This window comes from Natrix helvetica (genome assembly GCF_964273705.1).
Source record: "Natrix helvetica genome assembly, chromosome: 1".
Lineage (NCBI taxonomy): Eukaryota > Metazoa > Chordata > Lepidosauria > Squamata > Natricidae > Natrix > Natrix helvetica.
This window is the reverse complement of record NC_138548.1, coordinates 268,545,415-268,565,689: the sequence shown is the minus strand read 5'-3', so window position 1 is coordinate 268,565,689 and position 20,275 is coordinate 268,545,415. Positions and strand designations below refer to the sequence as shown.

General features: G+C 36.3%; 1 protein-coding gene across 4 annotated transcripts in view; it reads left to right on the top strand.

Annotated features, from left to right (window-relative positions):
- Window positions 1-20,275, top strand: part of HTR4 (5-hydroxytryptamine receptor 4) — a 249,538-nt gene that overhangs the window by 67,804 nt on the left and 161,459 nt on the right. For all 4 annotated transcript variants that reach the window (XM_081935524.1, XM_081935520.1, XM_081935523.1 and 1 more), the window contains exon 3: window positions 10,017-10,080. In XM_081935524.1, coding sequence (XP_081791650.1) covers window positions 10,070-10,080 — 11 coding nt within the window. In that variant the 5' untranslated portion in view covers window positions 10,017-10,069. The remainder of the gene's footprint in view (window positions 1-10,016; window positions 10,081-20,275) is intronic.

Here is a 20,275-nt window from a genome sequence, read left to right as displayed (position 1 = left end):
CCTTCTCACTGGTGGGATTCAAATAATTTAACTGGTTCTTTGCCCTAATGATTTCTTCCAACAACCAGCTACCAAACTGCTCAGAAAGTTAACAACTAGTTCTCCCGAAGTGGTGAGAACTGGCTGAATCCCACCACTGTACATAACCCCTCCTCATAAAGGACATACAGAAAACATTTTTCTTTCTCCTAATTTTTCAGGTTATTCTTCCTTTTAGTTTAGTTTCCTTTCTATCATTAAGATATGTACCATTATGTACTTTTGAGGCTATGCTGTTCAACATACAATTTTAATTAGGATATAGGCATCCTAATTGGATATCATGAGAGGAAAAAGGTGTGTACATGCATGTGTGAGGGAAGAAGAACAAGATGTTGCAGGGCAGAGTACCTGATATCTTCGATTTGAGTGCAGATGGTGTGTGGGGGAGGCATCCTTCAGCTGCAGAAAGCTCTGGGAAGCTCTGCCAGTGATAGAATTTTCTTTCCAGCTTCTTTTTCAGTGATAAAATAATAAGAATCTCTTTGACCCTAAAGTAATAATAAAGCAATAGTTCTAATTACCAAGTTGGCCTGGTGAGTCAACAAACATCACTTTATGTGAGGCAGGTCCTGTGTTCTAATGCATCATGTTAAATTTAGGTTGACTCCCTCAAGTTTTACTTCAGCTTTTTTACCTGATGTTGCCTGTCACATTGTTTCTTGAATAATTAATCTTCAAACAGTTAACTTTTTAATCTGACATTGCCCCTCACATTGTTTCTTGAAAAATTAATCTTCAAGAAGTTAAAATCAGGCCTGTCACAATTGTGTTATTCCATGTTCTAGTCAAAGAAAGAAGCAACCTAGAACTAAGGAGAAATATCCTAACAGTGAGAACAATTAACCAGTGAAACTAGAAGTTGTGAGTGTTCCATTACCAGATGCTTTTAAGAAGAGATTGGACAGTGAACAGCCACTTGTCTGGAATAGTATAGGATCTCCTACTTGAAGAGGGGGTTGGACTAGAAGACCTCTAAGGTCCTATCCAACTCTGTTATTCTGTTCTGTAGTATTAAAAACAGTAACAATATATTTTTTAAATGTCAAAATTAATTGAGTGTAAAGAATTTTTAATTTGTTGATGTTGATTTGGGGTCCAGTTGTTTTTTTTTAACTAGAAATGAATTTATTAATGCTGTATTTATCCTAGACCTAAAGATATTTGGCCTAGATATGCAGAAGGGCTGTATTGATATTATCCTTCCCATCTTCCAATCTTTCTCATATTCTCACCTTTCCTACTAGCTTCTCCTATCGGTATCTATGATTTATCATTTCTAACTATCCGATGAAGTCTGTACCTGTTGTATATTATGATTAATGATAGTAACTCTGATATTTGATATATGGCCTATCACTTTGTTGTTTATGTATACACTGAGAGCTTATGCACCAGAGACAAGTTCCTTGTCCAATTACTCTTGGACAATAAAGAATTCTATTCTGTTCTGTTCTATATATTGTAAGAGCTGCAACTATGCTAAGACTTATGGATCTTGCTATGCCTTTTTTAATCCTCTTGACTCTCAGATCTGTTGAGCTACACTTGCTATAATTCTTTGGGTTGCAGGTTTGGGCAGAATACTTCTGAAACTCAGGGAAGTCTATTCACTTACAAATTGTTATTACGAGCCCCTATATTAAACAAAATATAGGCTTGTAAGATAAATGATAACAGCAGGCACACTGAATGGTGTATTAATTCAAGTTTAATTGAGTTTATCTCCAGTTCTATGGAGTTTACCTCCACATCCCACTAAATGCTTGTGTATGTTACATGGCAAGATGAGCATTTGAAGATGCATTTGCAAATTTGCTTAGTGCAATGAAAGGCCAACAATCTATTTGAATGGACAAGATTTCCAAATTGATATTTTCCATCTTTTCAAATCAGAGATATATCTTAATGTATTGCTATTTATATACAGCCTGTTTTTCTCTTCCTTTCTGCCCTCGTCAACCTTTTCTTAAAAGCATGAAGAAAATTTGGAATGCACCAAATATCTGTTCAGTGTAGCATCCTGCTTCCATAATCGTCAGCCAATGCTTTTAGGCAACCAGGAAACTAATTTAAAGCAATAATAGTTTCTCTGTGTTGCTACCCAGCAACCAGTATGATGCGTTTCAACTGAAATGTTCTATTAACTGTAGAGCAATGAATAAATTGCCATTCTATCAATTCAATCAAAATCTCTCTGTCTTTCTTTCTCTCTCTGTCTGTCTTTCTCTCTTCCATCAGAGCTACTGAAGTTCCTGTATCTTCCTGGACCCCATTCCTGCTATAGAATAAAAAGGAGAATATGATTCGTAGGAATAGTGAAGCTCAGTTTTCCACAGAGATCCACATTATTATGAGATTTTTTTGCATAAATATGCTTTTCAATAAAGTGAAGTTGTCCAGGATTTATCTGAAAGCTTTAAGAATTTCAGCACTAGTTTTCTGGAATATCTTCCACAAAGAACTATGTCATTTGAAATGTTTCCTGATTCCAACATGGATCCTGAATATCCTGAAAGTGAGAAATAGTTTTTATGTTATAGCAATAGCAACAGCACTTAGGCTTATATACCATCCCATAATAACTTACAGCATTATGTGGTGGTTTACAAGATAAAAGCATTATTTGTATATTGCCCCCAACAATCTGGGTCCTTATTTTACCAACCTTGGAAGGATAGAAGTCTGAGGCAACCTTGAGCCCTGTTAGGATTGAACTGCAGGCTGTTGGCAGAGTTTGCTTGCAATACTGCACTTTAACTCCTTGTTACCAAAATTCATGTTCTGTTTGAAAGTGGAATGTCCACATTTTTGATAGATACAGTTACAGGGCAGAACTTCTTGAAATTAATGTATAATATAGTGACATTAATATTTTTTATGGTAATATAAATGTCATTCAAAATAGTTTTGGGATGGCATGCTTCTGATTCTTTGGGATAGTAATTCATACCATAGATTTAGATATCCATTTATTTCCAGATGACTGCTGTAACAGCCATGTTTGCCTTTCCATAAAACAGTGGGGAACATTACCCAGAATGTTTACAACATTTTAACAAAAGAAGACATGCTATATCTTAAGATTGCCTTTGATAAGAGGATATGGGAACAATGGAAACAGGAAGCATAAACAGCATTAAAACATTAAACAGTTCTGGAAGAAATTACCCATCCGCTTTATGTTCCCAGCTCTCTTAAGTATATTTCTGTTGACTGTAACTCTAAATATTCATGCTTCCATTTCCAGTTCTTCCCTGCTAATATTGAAGACTAATACTGTATATTTTTGAAACTGAAGTATAAACTGAGAGAGCTAATGAAGGTATTTAATTGGCTCTCCCAATCATTACTTTAGGAAGTTTTATTTCTTTGGATGGAAATTCTCATCCCATTCTGCTTCAGATGATGAAATTGGAAACAGCAGATGAAGCTACATAGAAAACAGATATGCCACCATAAATTTGCTTATGAGGAAAGGAAAAAGGAGTCTGGCAATTGTAGATGGAAAATATTTTATTAGAAGACAAAACATTCTCACTGATTTCAAGTATAAACTTGTCAGCTTTATTTCTTGAATATATTTCTAGGGTTAGATGATTAGAGTTTTTCTATGTTTCTTCACACTTTACATAATTCTTAGTTGTTAGATACAAGAGAAGACTTCAGCAAATAATTTTTCGCCTGCACAGCTTTGGAATGACTATGTTGTTATTATTAGAGTACATACTGTATATCTAGATTTTGCACCTGGTTTTTGTAGCCGCCTCCTCACCTTTCCACAAAAAGATACTTTGGAGGTTGCAAATACTCTGGAGAGATGGCTGAGACTGCTACATCTGTCAGTACTGCATGTTTTACATTAATTGAACCAAGGAGAATGGCTCAAAAGATTTCAAAGTCTACCTACCAGATTATTTAGATGCTTCCAATTTAATTGTCTGTTTTGCTTCAGTAGTCGGTTATATTTATAGTTATTAGTCTTATTCTTTAGTCACCTTTTATACATCTTTCTCTGCCAAAGATATCTTAAAGCACCACAGAGGTAGGATAAACATTCAGTAATTATGATCTTTGGGAATTTATAGAGTCTTTAATAAGCATCTAATCCATGTCACTTGTAGAAGTTCTTGAAATGTCGATGTATACATAGGCTGCTCCCAAAATAATCACTTAAACAAAAAAAGTCTGCCTCATTCTCACTAATAGCGATTTTGCCACCACCAATAAGACCTACTTTCACTTGTCAAAGTATTTATAGACCAACACAATTTTGAACCTGGCACTGAAACTAAAAGGCAGCCTGGACGATTGCTTCTGCTCTGTGTAATGCATGTATAATCAAGACCTCTACTCACTATTTACTTCCACATGTGTACTAGCTGAAGTTTTAAGAACCATCAATTTAGCCATGTTTATTAATAGATAATATCTTTCTTGAAAATATACTTTGTTTGAAATGATAATAATATAGTTTTTTATTAAGAGCATTGTTGATGTAGACTAGAGTAGGGTAGGGTAGGGTAGGTTAGGGTAGAATAGAATAGAATAGAGTAGAATTGAATTGAATTGAATTCTTTTCTGAGTTGGCGCAGGAAGAACATTCTTTGTTGTGCTTTTTTGATGACATTTTTGATGTTAGGTGTCCATTTTAAGTCCTGATATTATATACTTTATATCTATCATCTATCTATCATCTATCTATCTATCTATCTATCTATCTATCTATCTATCTATCTATCTATCTATCTATCTATCATCTATCTATCTATCTATCTATCATCTATCCATCCATCCATCTATCTATCATCTATCTATCTATCATCTATCAATGTGTGAGGCGGCACAATGGTTAGAGTGCAGTACAGCAGGCTACTTCAGCTCAATGTTTCCTTCCATCCTTCTGAGGTTGGTAAAATAAGTACCCAGATTGTTGGGGGCAATAGGCTGACTCTGTAAAAACCACTTAGAGAGCACTGTAAAAGCACTATGAAGTACTATTGCTATTGCTATATATATGTGTATATGTGTGTGTGTGTGTGCGTGCATGCATGCATGTATGTGTGTGTGTATCTGCATATACTGTATCATTGTTAAATAATTCAATCCACTGGAACTGGGTGGCTAATATAAATAAATAAAACAAAATAAATAATTTTAATAGAAAAAAATGAAAATTTAGTCAACTTGAAATACAATACTATAATTCAAATGTCAGGTTGAAAATGCTGCTTCTTTTTCTTTCTTCTACTTAACTTTCTGCCTATAGAACACTCAAGATGTGAATAAGTATTTTTTTAAAAAAAGAAAACACACTTAATCATACACACAGAGTTTAAATTCAGTGTCAGCTAGCTCAAAGTAAAAAGGCCTGATAAATGATGAAGGTATTTATCCTTTTCCTAAAAGCAGATGAGTGGGGGCTGAGTACAACTCCTGAGGAAATGCACTTCAAAACACAGGAACAACTGAGAAATAGCTTTTTTCCATCTTCCTGATAAACATATTGTCGGAAATGAAGACATTTTTGAGATCTGCTGTACTGATTTGCTACCCATGTAGATTCATATCAGGATAGGTGATTCCTCAGATATATTCCCTCTAAACTTGTTGAAAGATAAATATAGCAGGTTTGAGGAAAGGGCAGCACAGAAGCTTTCAACAAAGAATTGAAAGAGTTGATGCAGGAGAATTTCTTTTCAAATAAAAGCTTCACAAACTATATTTTAAAAGTTTTTACTCCCTTGCATTTTTTGAAAGTGAATCATGGTATAATATGTACTGATTTGTCCCTTTGAAATAATGTAGCTTTGCATTCTATGATCACTCAGTGTTTATGACAAGTGATATAGTTGATGGGCAAATTGTTTCCTTCTTGGAAGAAGGCCCTTTTCCTTGGTTCCATGGGACACCAAGATAAGAGGGGCACATTGGCGAAGTTTGGACATCTCTAGATAGTAATGGCTTTTGGGTCATGTTAGCTGGCAGAAGCAAGCTATCACAGTGCCAAAGAAATAGGCAGGCTATACAGAAAGCATTTGACAACCTTTGCCACATCTTTTTTTAAAAAAAGCAATTATTTGGCCCACATTTAAGCAGTAAAATCTATAAAACCTAAACAAATTTCTATAATATAAAGAAACATAACATTTTTGCTTTTCTCTGTTATATCTGAGAAAAAGTGCATGAAGTATGAGCTCCTCTGTTATAAGAAAGAAATGTTTCAGTTAAATATAAGCTTGTTATCAGCTCTTCATAATATTTTTATATCTTATTTATATGACTTGGAAACGTGTTTATAATGGGTCATGATGGAAACTTCAGCGTGCTACTGCTGGACTACTTAAAATCAATGATTATTTATCCCCAAGTTTCAATTTGCATTGCTGAATCAAGCAATACAGTATTTCCACAATTGAAAAAGAAAGAGAAGAAGGAGAAGGAGAAAAAGGAGCAGAAGAAGGAGAAAAATAACAGACACATATCATCATCACCACCATCATCTCACCAAACTGCGATCATAAACGGAGATATAAATCCCCTTATCCCATGACAGGATTCTAATCATGCATCCCACTCCCATTAAAAGTTACTTATAAAAAACAGTTAATATAAAGATGTCACATCTAACCTGGTCCTCAGGCAGTATAGATAGTACTGACGTTAGATTCTAATATCACCAACAGTTTTCTGTTAGGTGAATCATCAGCGCTCTGCACAAATAAGGACATTCTTCATGGATATGACGGTATTCTAATAGTGAACCCAGATTCAGGAAATGTAAGTATTAAACAATCAACATGTGTTCATTCATTCTGAAACAAATTGGAATATGTCACAACTGGGAAGAAAGTTATCCTTTCTACTTAATCTGACATCACAGACCAGATTCATCCCCCCGCCCCCAATTTAATTTAATCTTGTACAAACAAGATTGTGAAAGCCAATGTGTTCAGGCAATACCATTAAGCAGTAATGGTATTTTTGTAACTAAGTTACAATAGACATGAATAAATGTTCCAATGGATATGGTCCAATACACATGAGTAAATATTCTTGGGCAAAATGCCATCTAAGTCATCAAGTAATATTTTCTTCCTTCCTAGCTGTTGGTGCCCATGAAGTTATGGTATGTTATCTAGCTTAACTGAGGGTAGAAAACATGTTCTGGAATGAGTATGTGAAGAGTCTTCAAAAAACATTCAATTTTGTTTTCTGCTTGGTTGGGCTCATATTATAGAGCAACTTATTCTCAAATGTAGATTAGGACTTAAATATAACATTAAATTAAAGCAAAAATTAACAAATATCTTTAGTTAAGTCTGCAGCAGGTAACATTTGAAGTTTTCCTTAGGTGAGAAATTATTAGATTGGTATATATGAAACAAAAGTTCATTGGCTCAGAAAAGCTTGTTGTGGATTTCTAAAGTCAATATTTTATAGCTTGGTAGACTGATATTTTTGATTAAAGGTCATATGCAATTTCTGAGACTTAAACTTTAAATTATGTGCCAGAGGATTAATTCTACATTAAACAGTTAGATTCCATTGCTTATTTTGAATTTACTTATAACATCATGAACACCTTCATGTTTTCTTGGCAGCAAAATGCAAATGAATTTCGACTTTCTTTTTCTACCTTCTTCCAGAGTCTTCCCAATATAGGTAGAATTTCCCTGCCTTATACCTTTACCAAGCCTAGCACTGTGAATCAGCTTGTAATTCTGTTTTTAGTAGTTGTTGAATTCAATGGTATTGTCGAGTTTTTATGACAACCCATGGATGATTTCATAAATATGAAGAAATCTGGAACTAGACTAAAATAGTGTAGGGTGATTTGATCTTAATAAAGGAATGCTGAAATAGATTCTCATGCAATATACAATTATTTACCCAACCTCTGTATGTACTGTTCAGTTTGTATGATCAAAATGATAAACATATTTGATTTATGCTGCAGCTACTATAGGGCAAAGGACGGGAGACTGAACTTGGACTGGGAAAGTCCAGGATTATGTCCCCATGAACCTGACTAGGTGGCTATGAGTCAACTATACCTCTCTATCCCTTTTATCTTTATAAAGGTAACACAATTTAAGAGAAAAATGAAAAAAAATAAATTAATTGTAGCACATCAGGATGAAAATAGGAAGAGGAATCATTCTGTACATCACTATGTATTGTACCATATGAAGATGGGATATTTATTGAATAAATAATTATCATGAAACAAGTGATCAAGTTAGGCCTTTTCACATATCGGATGCACATTATAGCTACAGTTTTGAAGCCATGAAATGATCATGGCTAGTCTCATCATGCTTTGTAAAATCAGTTACTGGTTGAGATGGGCAGATATACCGTATTTTTCACAGTATAAGATGCTCCAAACCATAAGACACAGCTAGCTTTTGTGGAGGAAAACAAGAAAAAAAAACCCTGCCTCTGTCTCCTAGCAATTTGCCTCCTTGCAGCAAACAGAAAACAGCCTGGTCAGCTTCAGCACAGCCTGATTTAGCATGAGCAGCTGATTGGTGGTTGGATCTGCCTCCCAGAATACTGCCGATCAGCTGTTCCAGGCTGTGGGGATCGCCACCGCCCATCGCTGTCACCGCCCATCGTTGTCACCGCCCATCGTGGCCCCCTATTGCTGCGTCCTTGTTCCCCATTTTCAGCCTCTGTGCGCCCCATTTTTGGCCCATTTCAGGGTGTGGTGCCAATCCCCACTGCCTGGAATGGGCTGAAAACAGAATGTGTGGAGGCCAAAAATGTGGCGTGTAGAGGCAACAATAGGCAGTGGTGGAGATGGCAGTCATGGGCAATTCCTGCAGCCTGGAATAGCTGATTGGCGGTATTCCAGGAGGCCGATCCAACTGCCAATTAGCTGCTTGTGCTAAATATGGCTGTGCTGAAGCTGACCAGGCTATTTGCTGTTTGCTGCAAGGAGGCAAGTTGCTGGGAGACAGAGGCCACAGAGTGGCGACCGGCAAGTGGGTGGGGCTTTGGCAACATTCGTTCTATAAGATGCACAGACATTTCCACCCTCTTTGGGGGGGGGGAGTGCATCTTATAGACCAAAAATATGGTAGCTATTGAATAAATAAATATTTCAGAAATTGAAAAATAGAGGGAATTTAGAGCACAAGTATGCCTATTATGCTTCCCCCCCCCCAATATCTCTCAAATGACAACAGTATTCTCATAGCTATCTTTCATAGATGTCCATCTGTGGAAACAAGGTAGGTAACCATATTGTCACTAAGAAAACCACATGGACGTATCCATGTAGTTATTCAGTTTCAAAGGAGACTCTGTCCTTACACAAGTCAACTTCACAATTGTAAGGAAATTGGCATGGAGGCCAATGAATTTGCAATTCAGTGAAAGGCTTTTCTCCTACACTTGTTTGTGCTGCATCTGTGGGTGTCCAAAGATAATCTGAGTTATCTGAATGAACAATCTCATGGTTCTCAGGAAGATCGACATAGTGAGCACTTCTAGTGTTATATGCCAGAACATGTCATATCAGATTCTTTCTAATACTGCTCAGTTTCTCTCTTTATATTGTGTTTCCATATCATCATTCTTCTCCTTTACTGCTTACTGTATTTGAGGAATCTTAGTCACCCACAGAAATGGATTATGCTGAAATGTATGATTATTATTTATTTAAATTGATTATAGCTGCCCAACTCCACTGTACATATGTCAAGTTCTATACAAATATTACATAAAGTATTTGATGGGCCCTGGTTCTCTCTTTAGAATACCTATTCAGATATCTACAGCACATTCATTCAAGAAATCCAATTTGTGACTAAGAAGGGATTAAAAATATGTCAATAATAGTTCTATTAAATTTAAATTCTAAATTCTACTATTAAGACTATGGTTGCTGAATATCTAAGTTGCTGTCACAAAGAAGCTGTCAGGCTATTCTACAAAGGCAACTCTTTAATAACAACCCTCTCTCTTAGGACTATACTTCTCTGGATGCTGAGGTCCCAGTTTTCCATGCCTGTTGTCTGTGATGGATGTGAGGTAAGAAATACTGTATAGGCTTGGTTTTTTTGTTTTTTGTTTGTAAAGGAAATCCAAAAACAAGCTACAGTAGCACAATGTTTTCAATGCACCCTTCATCTTTTCCTGTTGCCCTATGATGAAGCTCAAGGTAGAATAAGTCAGGAAATTGGAAGAGATCTTTTAACGCATGTTGCTTAACGCTTTAAGAACACTTTAAGAAGCCCAAGTTCATAGGGCACATGCCAAGCAAAGATAACTCTGCCTTATCTTTTGGGCCATGCAAAGTAAAGAAAAACATTGGACAGTTTCATCATAGTATCACTAGCTAAAACACAAAGTATCTTCCCTACACTTATTCTACAGTTTAACAATGCAGAACTTTTGTTTGTTTGCTTCTTCAGTTTATCTTCTGTTTCTGAAGTTGAAAATCCATCTGCAGAAAGGGCCAGTGTTTCCTAACCTCAGCAACAATAAGATGTGTGGATTTTGACTCCCAGAATCCCCTAGCTAGGGGGAGGCTTGGTGAGGAAATCTATGAGTCAAAGGTCTACATACATCTTAAGGCTACTTAACTTGGAAACACTGGAATAGGAAATAGACTAACCTTAAAGACTAGAAGTTATTGCTATTCGGAGAAGCACAGATATGTTCCTCACCTTTTATGAGGTAATAGAAAAGAGAAGGAAATGAACTAGAAAGGAAAAATGGACTCAGCCTCAATAACTCTGACTTTCCCATTAAATCTGTAAAATTGATAACTTTTATCAAGGTGGAAAGTTGGTGGGATCAAGCTGAAGATGTTGGCCAAGTCACATATGGCAGAAAAAAGTACTGAAATGGTGATTTCTTGATTAACACAACTTGTATGAACTTAACTTTTGCTGAAATATGCAGAATAGTGTAGTAGTTAGTTAACACTTCAGCAAAACAGACTAATACAGTTTCAGTCCCAATTTATTTTTACCTGTAGGTACTGTATACTTTAAAACAAAATATATTGAACAAAATGTATTAAAATGAAAATGTTGCAAACTGATCCCTTTTGCTTTTATGCATAAAAAGTAGTATGTAGCTTAATAAGGCTAGTTTGTATACACTTTTAGTTGAGATGGCTGAAGGAATTGTGTAACAATACTATTAACTGCCGTTTTTAGCCTTTTAGTTAGGAATTGAAGTAAAAAGCATGGTAAATATATTTCTATCATGTTTGTTTTGTCATGGGTTTTGAGAACTAGTCTCCTATCAGTCTGGAACATATATCAGTGTTTTTATTTGACTTAAAATTTCACTACCTCACTAACAGTTTTATAGAAGTGGGGTAGAGTAAAAGACACTTGATAGAACCTTAACATTATTAATTGCCCATTGCTATTTCTAATTTGAAACTCTTTAAACACCCACATTACCAAGGAATAATAAAAGCTAGTTCACTCTAAAGCTACACCGTAAGAGCTCCCTGTGATAGTAGGTACATATTGGTTTGTTTTTTGTTCAGAGATAGGGCATATTTAATTTAAAACAAATATATGTCTTAAAAAACAGCAAAGCAAGCTGATCCTAAAAATAAAAATATATATATAAAAAATATAAATATCATATATGTAGGAAGATTTCTCTCTGTGTGTGCATTTATTCATTTACTTGGATTCTATTTAATATGGATATTTGGACATCAGTCTTTCTATTTCTATATGTGTATCTGAGGCATAAATGAAGCACTGCAGTCACTGCCAACAGAGAAAACAACAAACAGGTTTAGAGCTATGGATTCCTAACAGCAGATGGCAGCAAAAAGTCTTCACCGGCTTTTACTTTTTACACCTTCATACCAAGACAACTTGCAAAGTGAGACCCAATTATACTAGACCCAACTCGTATAATTCATTACTTCCCATCCTACTATTGATTTCATGTGAGAAAAGTGACTATTTTTTATTGCAATCAACAGTAAGTTTAGCTTAGAGGCTCATCTCTAGGCTTCAAACATCCTATGAAGACACTTTTACTCCTACAGACTCTTTCATAACAAGCTCTTCTAACTGCAATTAATTGGCTTAGTCTCAGTAATGAGTAAATACAGCTGGTGGTGTTAATAGGGCAAATCTAGAATTGAATTTCACGTTCTAAAATGCAAAACCTCTAGCCTGGAATTGCCAGAAACTAGGTGTATCTGATAAAGATAAGATTTAGCACTACGTATAAGTGACAGTTCATCAAAGGAGGAGGTTTTCCATGGGTATATTATATATGCATGTTTATTTTATAAATTGAGACTTGTTAGATCTGAATCAAACTATAGCCGTTGAGATTATAGAAATATACTACACCCAGCTACAAATAAGAGTGAATGTTTTGATGTTCCCTTAAACAAAAATTAGATTCTTAGTAAGAAATAACATACTAGACTAATACACTTTTTGTTATTTTGTATTATTTTTTTAAGTATAGATGATTCTAAAAACAAGGGATATGGTAGCTCAGTGGCTAAGATGCTGAGCTTGTCGATCAGAAAGGTTGGCAGTTCAGCTGTTCGAATCCCTAGCACTACGTATTGGCGTGAGCTCCAGCTTTGGCCAACTTAGCAGATAGAAAGCCCATAAAAATCCAAGTAGAAAAATAGGGACCACTTTGGTGGTGCGGGGCTGACGTCGCTACAACACAACATGCAATCTTGGAGCTCCAGGATTACTGTTGATATCTCTGTTGCTGGATGGTCCTTTTTGACCTAAACCATCCAGAAGAGATGGTGATAGAGAAGAGCATGTCCTGCTGATCTCAGGACATCGCAAAGTCCCTGATCGATCCAGGAGAAATCTCTTTTTGCTGGCTACAAGAGAAGCAGCCATTTTTAAGCTGCATAAGGTTGGGACCGACCCCTGAACGGAGGCTCAGCAGGAGAGTGTGTGTTGGAATTGGTGAGATACATTTTACTTTTAGAGAACACCCAAAAAGATTTAGAGTAAAGTTAAAATTGAAGACAGAAGAGAGCAAGTGGCATATTAACCTGAATTAAAGCTATTGTGTTATCTTTTTTATTTAATTTTGTTTCCTTTTTATGGATGAAATTTTTACAAATGTCTCTTACTTTTTAAATTGGACTGGTCTCTGTTTCCCTTCTTCTTCTATTTTTGCTCATTTTTTGTGTGTTCAATCACACTTGGCCAATAAAGAATTCTGTTCTGTTCTGTTCTGTTCTGTTCTGCTCTGCTCTGCTCTGCTCTGCTCTGCTCTGCTCTGCTCTGCTCTGTTCTATATGAGATGCAAATATTATCTGATTTCATGATCTTTGCTGTTGGGAACAATAGAAAATAGTATTTATGGCTCTTTTTAAGAGAAGTTGGGAAAGCATGGGATTTGACCCAGGGACATGTGATGCAGAACAGAATATAGTTGGCTGTAGGGACTACTTAGATGTCTGCTATTTGCCTACAAGTTCCATGTAGTAAAAGTTCCAGTCTACCATGTCTTTGGTGCATATGTTCTCAGTGTACATAAAAAGTGTATATTGTATATTCATATATATAGTGTATATTCATCAAGAATCATAAGATACAACACTTAGTGATAGTCATTTTATAGAAGGGATATAATGTTCAAAACTTTTTATCTGGATTATTTCACAAATGTCTAAGCTAAATATAGACAATCAAAGACAATCATACAAGGAGACATAAAAAGATTGGGCAAATAATCTGAAAAAAAGTTTTTCTGCTAATGGGAGTTGACAGGTTGGAAAATCTTTTAGCACTAATGTTTTGGGAAAGAACGCACACTGGGTTGTAGAAGAAAATGTTGGAGTGGATAGTGAATAGTACTGTATACATTTCTCCCCCCCCCAAAAAAAACCCAAATAGTGAGATCCTGTGGTACTTTCAAGCCTTACAACAATGAAAATAACTGGTCAAAATCCATTATAATGTGGATAAAATATAGAAGAGTAAATGAGAGGTCCCTACAATATCATTAGAAACTTGGGAGTTTCTTCCACATAAGTTCACATTTCAAAAGGGTGAAGTTAATGCTTTTAAACACATTGGCTTTGGAGATCACATTGCCTTAATAAACTAACTAGTAGAAATTACCTCACATGCCTATGGTAATTCAATATGGAACTCAGAGTAATTACAGGCAGAGTTTTGGAACCAAAGGGCTATTTCCACGATTGAATTATATTGGATTATATTGGATTATATTTCTTCAAATATTTTGTTCCCTTTTGAAATGTGAAGGTGTCAATTTCCTTACAAAGCTACCTTTTGCAAAGTCAATTATGGTCAAGGACAAGATCCTATGTTGGTGCATTAGGTAATGTATGAAAAATCATGTAAAGAACATTTAGCTTATAATGTTTACATTCTACTGTAGTTCTCAAAGAAATAGTGCTACCTTGGTATGGTAATTTTTTTTACAATTTTTAAATGACTGTCGGGAAAAAACAGAGCATGCCTGATAGTCAGTATTGTTGCTTTACCAATTTAAACAATATACCACAATGTTTGATCACACTATTTTTCACATAACACAGTGTGAAATTGCAGCAATCAATCTACTTAGGAAATGCTACATAATTGAGCTCATCTCTTGATGATATGATTACATAAATATATCCATCTTGTTTTCTTGTCAATGAAATAGGAATGGTTTGGCATTGTCTTCGTCCCAAGCCAAATCTGTATCTTTGGGATTTTTGGGTGAATTCCCATTAGCCAAATCCAATATGAGCAGTTTCTGAATATGCTATTCTTCTTTTTCTTGTGCCATATCTGTCATCGGACATCGGTGATCATGTTGTGAATCCTATTTTTATCAACAGTCACATGAAAAAGTGCTGCTGAGTTTTGTCCAAACCAGCCCTTAGATTAAATATGCTATATAAAAATATATTAAAATAAGACCTAGGTTTTTTCAAGAGTTGTCAAGGTTAACTAGGTCCTACCACCCACTTTAATTGAAGACTAATCTATAATTTTCTAATTTTGTCTTTTATCTTCCTGCTGCTATATTATGTGTAGCCAATGTTACACATAATATTTTACATTTGATGCAACATTATTGGCATGGACTCCACTCATACCAAAGAAAACCAACCTGCTTGTAGAATTTTGTTCAGATTCCTCCTAGCTGTACAATCTCATCTGTTTGCTTAAGCTATTATCCCCCCCCAAAAAAAAAATCAAAGACATGTCCATCAAGAAATGGTAGTAGTTTAGGCTACTTGTTGCCTGGCAACGTTCACATAAAAGTAGCATACATTACAAATATGTGTCCTTTTTTATATACATCAATATAATTTTCAGTAAAATCATAGGTAATATAAAAAGTAGACAAACAAATTGTGTCTGTTGGGGAAGAGAGATATTTCTGTAGAACAAAAGAGGTTCTGTTGCTTGAGATGTATCTTCAAAGGAAAAAAATGAAGGGTAATATTGTTTATACATTTTCTTTTGACGAAAAGCAGTCATGTTCAATTATACCTAAATTTTTGAGGTCTTCTAAGGAATGACATGGAACCTTTATTTTTATTTTGGAGCAACAAACAGATTCGATCTTTGACTGTTAATGCCTCTCCTTTATCAGGTTAGCAAGAGGTCTATTATATACTAATTTCATTACTGACAGATTAACTCTTTTATTTCTTTCTGCTCTTTCATTTCCATAATAGCTGTTTCATTTCTTATAGTAATGAATTTAGCAGGTTTATCTGGTGCACCAGCTGTGCCCTTTTCTAAACTGAGGTAGCTTGATAGTGATTTATATATTAGTAACCTCCAGTTTGAGCTAGTGAGTCTTGTGTACAAGTACTCTTGAAATATGCTAAACTGATTTCAAGTACTTTGAAATCAGTTTAGAAAATTTGTCTGATAGAAAATTCAGTTATAAAAGTTCTAGTTGGGCTTAAGATAGAACCAATTCTGAGGGAACTACATTGGTTGACTCCCTGTATAAAGCCTTACATTTGAATATGCCTATCACCTAAATATTCCAATATACATTTCTTCCTTATTCTCCTGTGCATAAAGGTAAGCAAATAAAGTTCTTTCTGTTCATTCTTTTAGATAAATTATTGTATGTATGTATGTATGTATGTAAGTATGTATGCATGCATGCATGCATGTATGCTTGTGTGTATGTATATGTGTATATATATGTGTATGTATGTATGTATGTATGTATATATATATATATGTGTGTGTGTGTGTGTGTGTGTATGTATATGTATGTATGTATATATGTTTGTATGTATGTGTATGTGTGTGTGTTAATGCTTGTAACAAAAATATTTTTTTTGCAGGTAATAAATCAGGATAAATTGTCAGTTATAGATAAGCAACGTATTGAAGTCTATGAATTAAGTAAATAAAATATGGTTATTAGCACATTCTATATTTTGAATTGTTTTTAATGAATGGACATGATAACTAAAGTCTGGAAACAGATATTGAAAATTCTACTTCTAAGAGTATGCATCACATACTTTGCACAGTATTTAGACTGTAGTTAATTATTTTGTTGCAAATGACCTAAAGTTGCTTTTCTTTCAAAACGCAACTGGACTTTGTTTTTTCTTGAAGAAATTTCACTTCTCATATAAGAAGCTTCTTTAGTTCTAACAGAACTGAATCTTGGGGACAACCAGAACTTGGATGACTGAAAATCTCCATACACATATTGTTCCTGATCTCATTTGGACTTCTTACACTATAATCTGACCTAGATTAGATTGGATTCTACTTTCAAACATACTAGATGTTTTCCAAAGAAACTTGTATTATATATCTTTAATTTTCTTTCAACTAAGTATTATTCAAGAAAATGATCTGAAAATGATAAAATGCAAGTTCTGTTTCACTGAGGAACAGGTATCCAGTAATCAACATTTAGGTATATATCTGAAAGGAACATGTTTTTTAAAAATGTACAATTTTGGAGATGTCAGTTCTAGGATTGAGTAAAAGAATTGTAATTAAAGGAATTCAACTAATTAACATTTCTGTTTAGACTGCAGATCTATACATAACTCAGAATAATCTTCACTGAATAGAATGGAATCCATTCTTTTCCCTTTTTGTTTATTTTTCATTTATTCTTGTCATAAATCTGTATGTTAACCAGGGTTAGGTTACTATACTAGATAAACAAAATACTTTGTGTGTATTATCATTTGAAAACCCACAGTTCAATAGAATAGAATAACAGAGTTGGAAGGGACCTTGGAGGTCTTCTAGTCCACCCCCCCCCTGCTTAGACAGGAAACCCTACACCACTTCAGACAAATGGTTATCAAATCTCTGCTTAAAAACTTCCAGTGTTGCAGCATTTACAACTTTTGGAGACAAGTTGTTCCAGGTTCTTAGCCAGCTTTCTGGAAAACACTGAATTATTCTGAATAGTGGTATTTAATGGTAGTATTCAAAGAAGGGAATAGAGCACATTGTACAAAAACACTCCTAGATTAACAATCTTACCTGCCTAGCAATAGTGGACCAAGAAATATGAATAATAAAGGTAGTATACTTTCTGCAAATTCAATTGACTGTGCAAAAAAAGCAGGAAAAAACCCAGACATTTTTGATTAAGGAATTATAGGGAAAGGGTTGAAAATCTGTCTACCATGCTAGTACTTACATATAAGATTATTCTGGATTTTTCAATGTTTTATCTCAGAGATGATTTAGTTTTGATAAATTATAAAAGAAGAGTTAGAAAAACAATAAATGGGTTGTTCCACTATCTAAGAAAGCATATAGTATTGGCTCTTTTTCTTGGGGACCTTTTTCAGAAGATTACCCAAATACTTGCCACTACCCACTTCCTGAGAGAGAGAGAGTGACTGGCCCAAGATCACCCAGCTGGCTCTGTGCCTAAGGCAGGACTAGAACTCTGAATCTCTGAATTCCTAGCCTGATTTTTAACTACTAGACCAAACTGTCTCCAAAGATAGAAAAGGGGACTGTTTGGAATATAGCTGCTTTAAATTGTTTATTTGTGGGTTTTTTTTCTCATGAGCTGTCCAATATGTAGGTTAAATATTTCCCCATTTTTCTTGGGGGTTGGAGTTGAGTATTGATTGCAGGCAAGGAGTCACTTTGCAGAATGTCTGCTTCTAGATCTCTAATTGCTTTCTAAGGCAAGGATTTGTCTGGAAAACATTATGACCTCCCCAGTCATCTCTCAGGTAGTGCAGTTGGCAGTCGTGGCCTAGTGTCCTGGAAGGCTCTTTCAATTAAACTGCCTGCTCTCTTTATATAAACTATAACTCCGTTGTACAATGACAGAATTATATGTATACTGCATGTTGTATAGGCTTTTAAAAGAGTTGAATACATTGATGGAAGCCAGGTCTAACAGTGGCTGATAGGCTTAATGGCTTACTGGCATTTTAGAACTAGAAGCAGGATAGTTCTGAAAATTAGCCAGACAAGAACAGGAAACTATATTTTGGAGCAAGTACAGTTCTCAGCTGTGATTGTTAAAAATAGAACACTCAGTTTCTTGAATGCTTATTTAAATGCAGCATTTGAAGTATTGTGCCTCAGTAATACCGTGTTTCCCCAAAAATAAGACAGGGTCTTATTTTCTTTTGCCCCATGAAATATAGCCTTGGGCTTATCATAGGGGAGGGGTTATTGTTTTGGGGTTGCTGGGCAGCTGCTCCCTTGTGAGTGGGCTCCCTAAGAGCCGGGCACAGCCTCAGGGGCGAAGCAGTCATGAGGTGACCATGCTCACAAGCAACCGCCCAGAAAACCCCCTCTCCAGCCAGTCAGAGCACCATTCACTGACCTAGGGGGTATCCCTAATGTGCCAAGGCACCTGGCGCTCTGCCCGCTCCCCAGTTCTTGGCACATTAGGGATATCCCCTAGGCCAGTGCATGGAGCTCTGCCCAGCTGGAGAAAGGGGTTGCACGAGCGCCTGTTCCGCTCCCAGCAAGGATGCCTCCCAGCCTCACCATGCCCTGGCCCAGCTCTCCCTGCAGAGCCAGGGCACTGCCACTGCCACCACCGCTGCCACCGCCACGCTCCGAGCATAACTTCTTCTCCGGCTTCCAAACTCCAAAACTTGGCTGCTGAGTCTTCCAGCAGTAGACGCTCTAGGAGTGTGCTGTATGGTTGTGGGCCAGCTGCCAGACAGAGAGTCTTCCGGACAGAGAGTCTTCCAGCAGCCAGCCCACAACCATACATCACACACCCTCAGCTTGGCGCCTTCGGGATACCGCTAGGTCAGTGAGCAGTGCTCTGCCTGGCTGGAGGGGGGGTTGTCCAGGGGGCTTATTTTGGGGGGTGGGCATATATTTTTGCCTTCGCGAAAAATGTGGCAAGGCATTAGTTTCAGGACAGGTTGTATTTTTTGGGGGAAACACGGTAGGAATATTACTGAGGCACATTTGCTAGAATGCAATAGGGTGTCAGAATAACTTTAGAAACAGGAAGAAGAGCTGTAGCATAGATAACAGTCTGACAAAATATATCTCAGTCCATACAAGGCATGGAGGTATTTATTTTATTTTATTTATTTATTTATTTTTCAAGATTTATAGACCGCCCCCTCTCCCCGAAGGGACTCGGGGCGGTGTACAGGCGTCTCATTAAAAACAGATACAAAAGATAAATACCCTATACCCTTAAAAACGAATTAAACCTAATACAGCTGTACAGAATGGTAAAAGTTAAAATCAACTAAAAGGCATACCCCTAAAAATTTAAAAATGCAGGCTTGAGGGACTAAAATTGGGAATTAGGCCAGGCCGGCTAAATTGAACAGGTGGGTTTTAAGCTTCTTACGGAAGGAGCGGAGGTCGGTGGTAGTTCTGATATCCGGGGGGAGGTCATTCCAGAGGGTCGGGCCCATCACAGAGAAGGCCCTACTCCTGGGCGTCGCCCGCTGGCATTGCTTAGTGGACGACACCCGGAGGAGTCCCTCTCTGTGAGAGCGAATTGGCTGAAGGGATGTATGGGGCAGGTAGAGAAAATACCCCAGAAAGGGCACTCTGGAAAGTAAAGGCAGGGAAGAGAGAAAGTGCTTCCAGACTTGCAAGATTCTGTTATTGTGATCTTACAATAAAGATAGTACCTCATGGTCTCTAGGCTATATGTAGGTTAAATATTTTCCCATTTTTCTTGGGGGTTGGAGTTGAGTATTGATCGCAGGCAAGGAGTCACTTTGCAGAATGTCTGCTTCTAGATCTCTAATTGCTTTCTAAGGCAAGGATTTGTC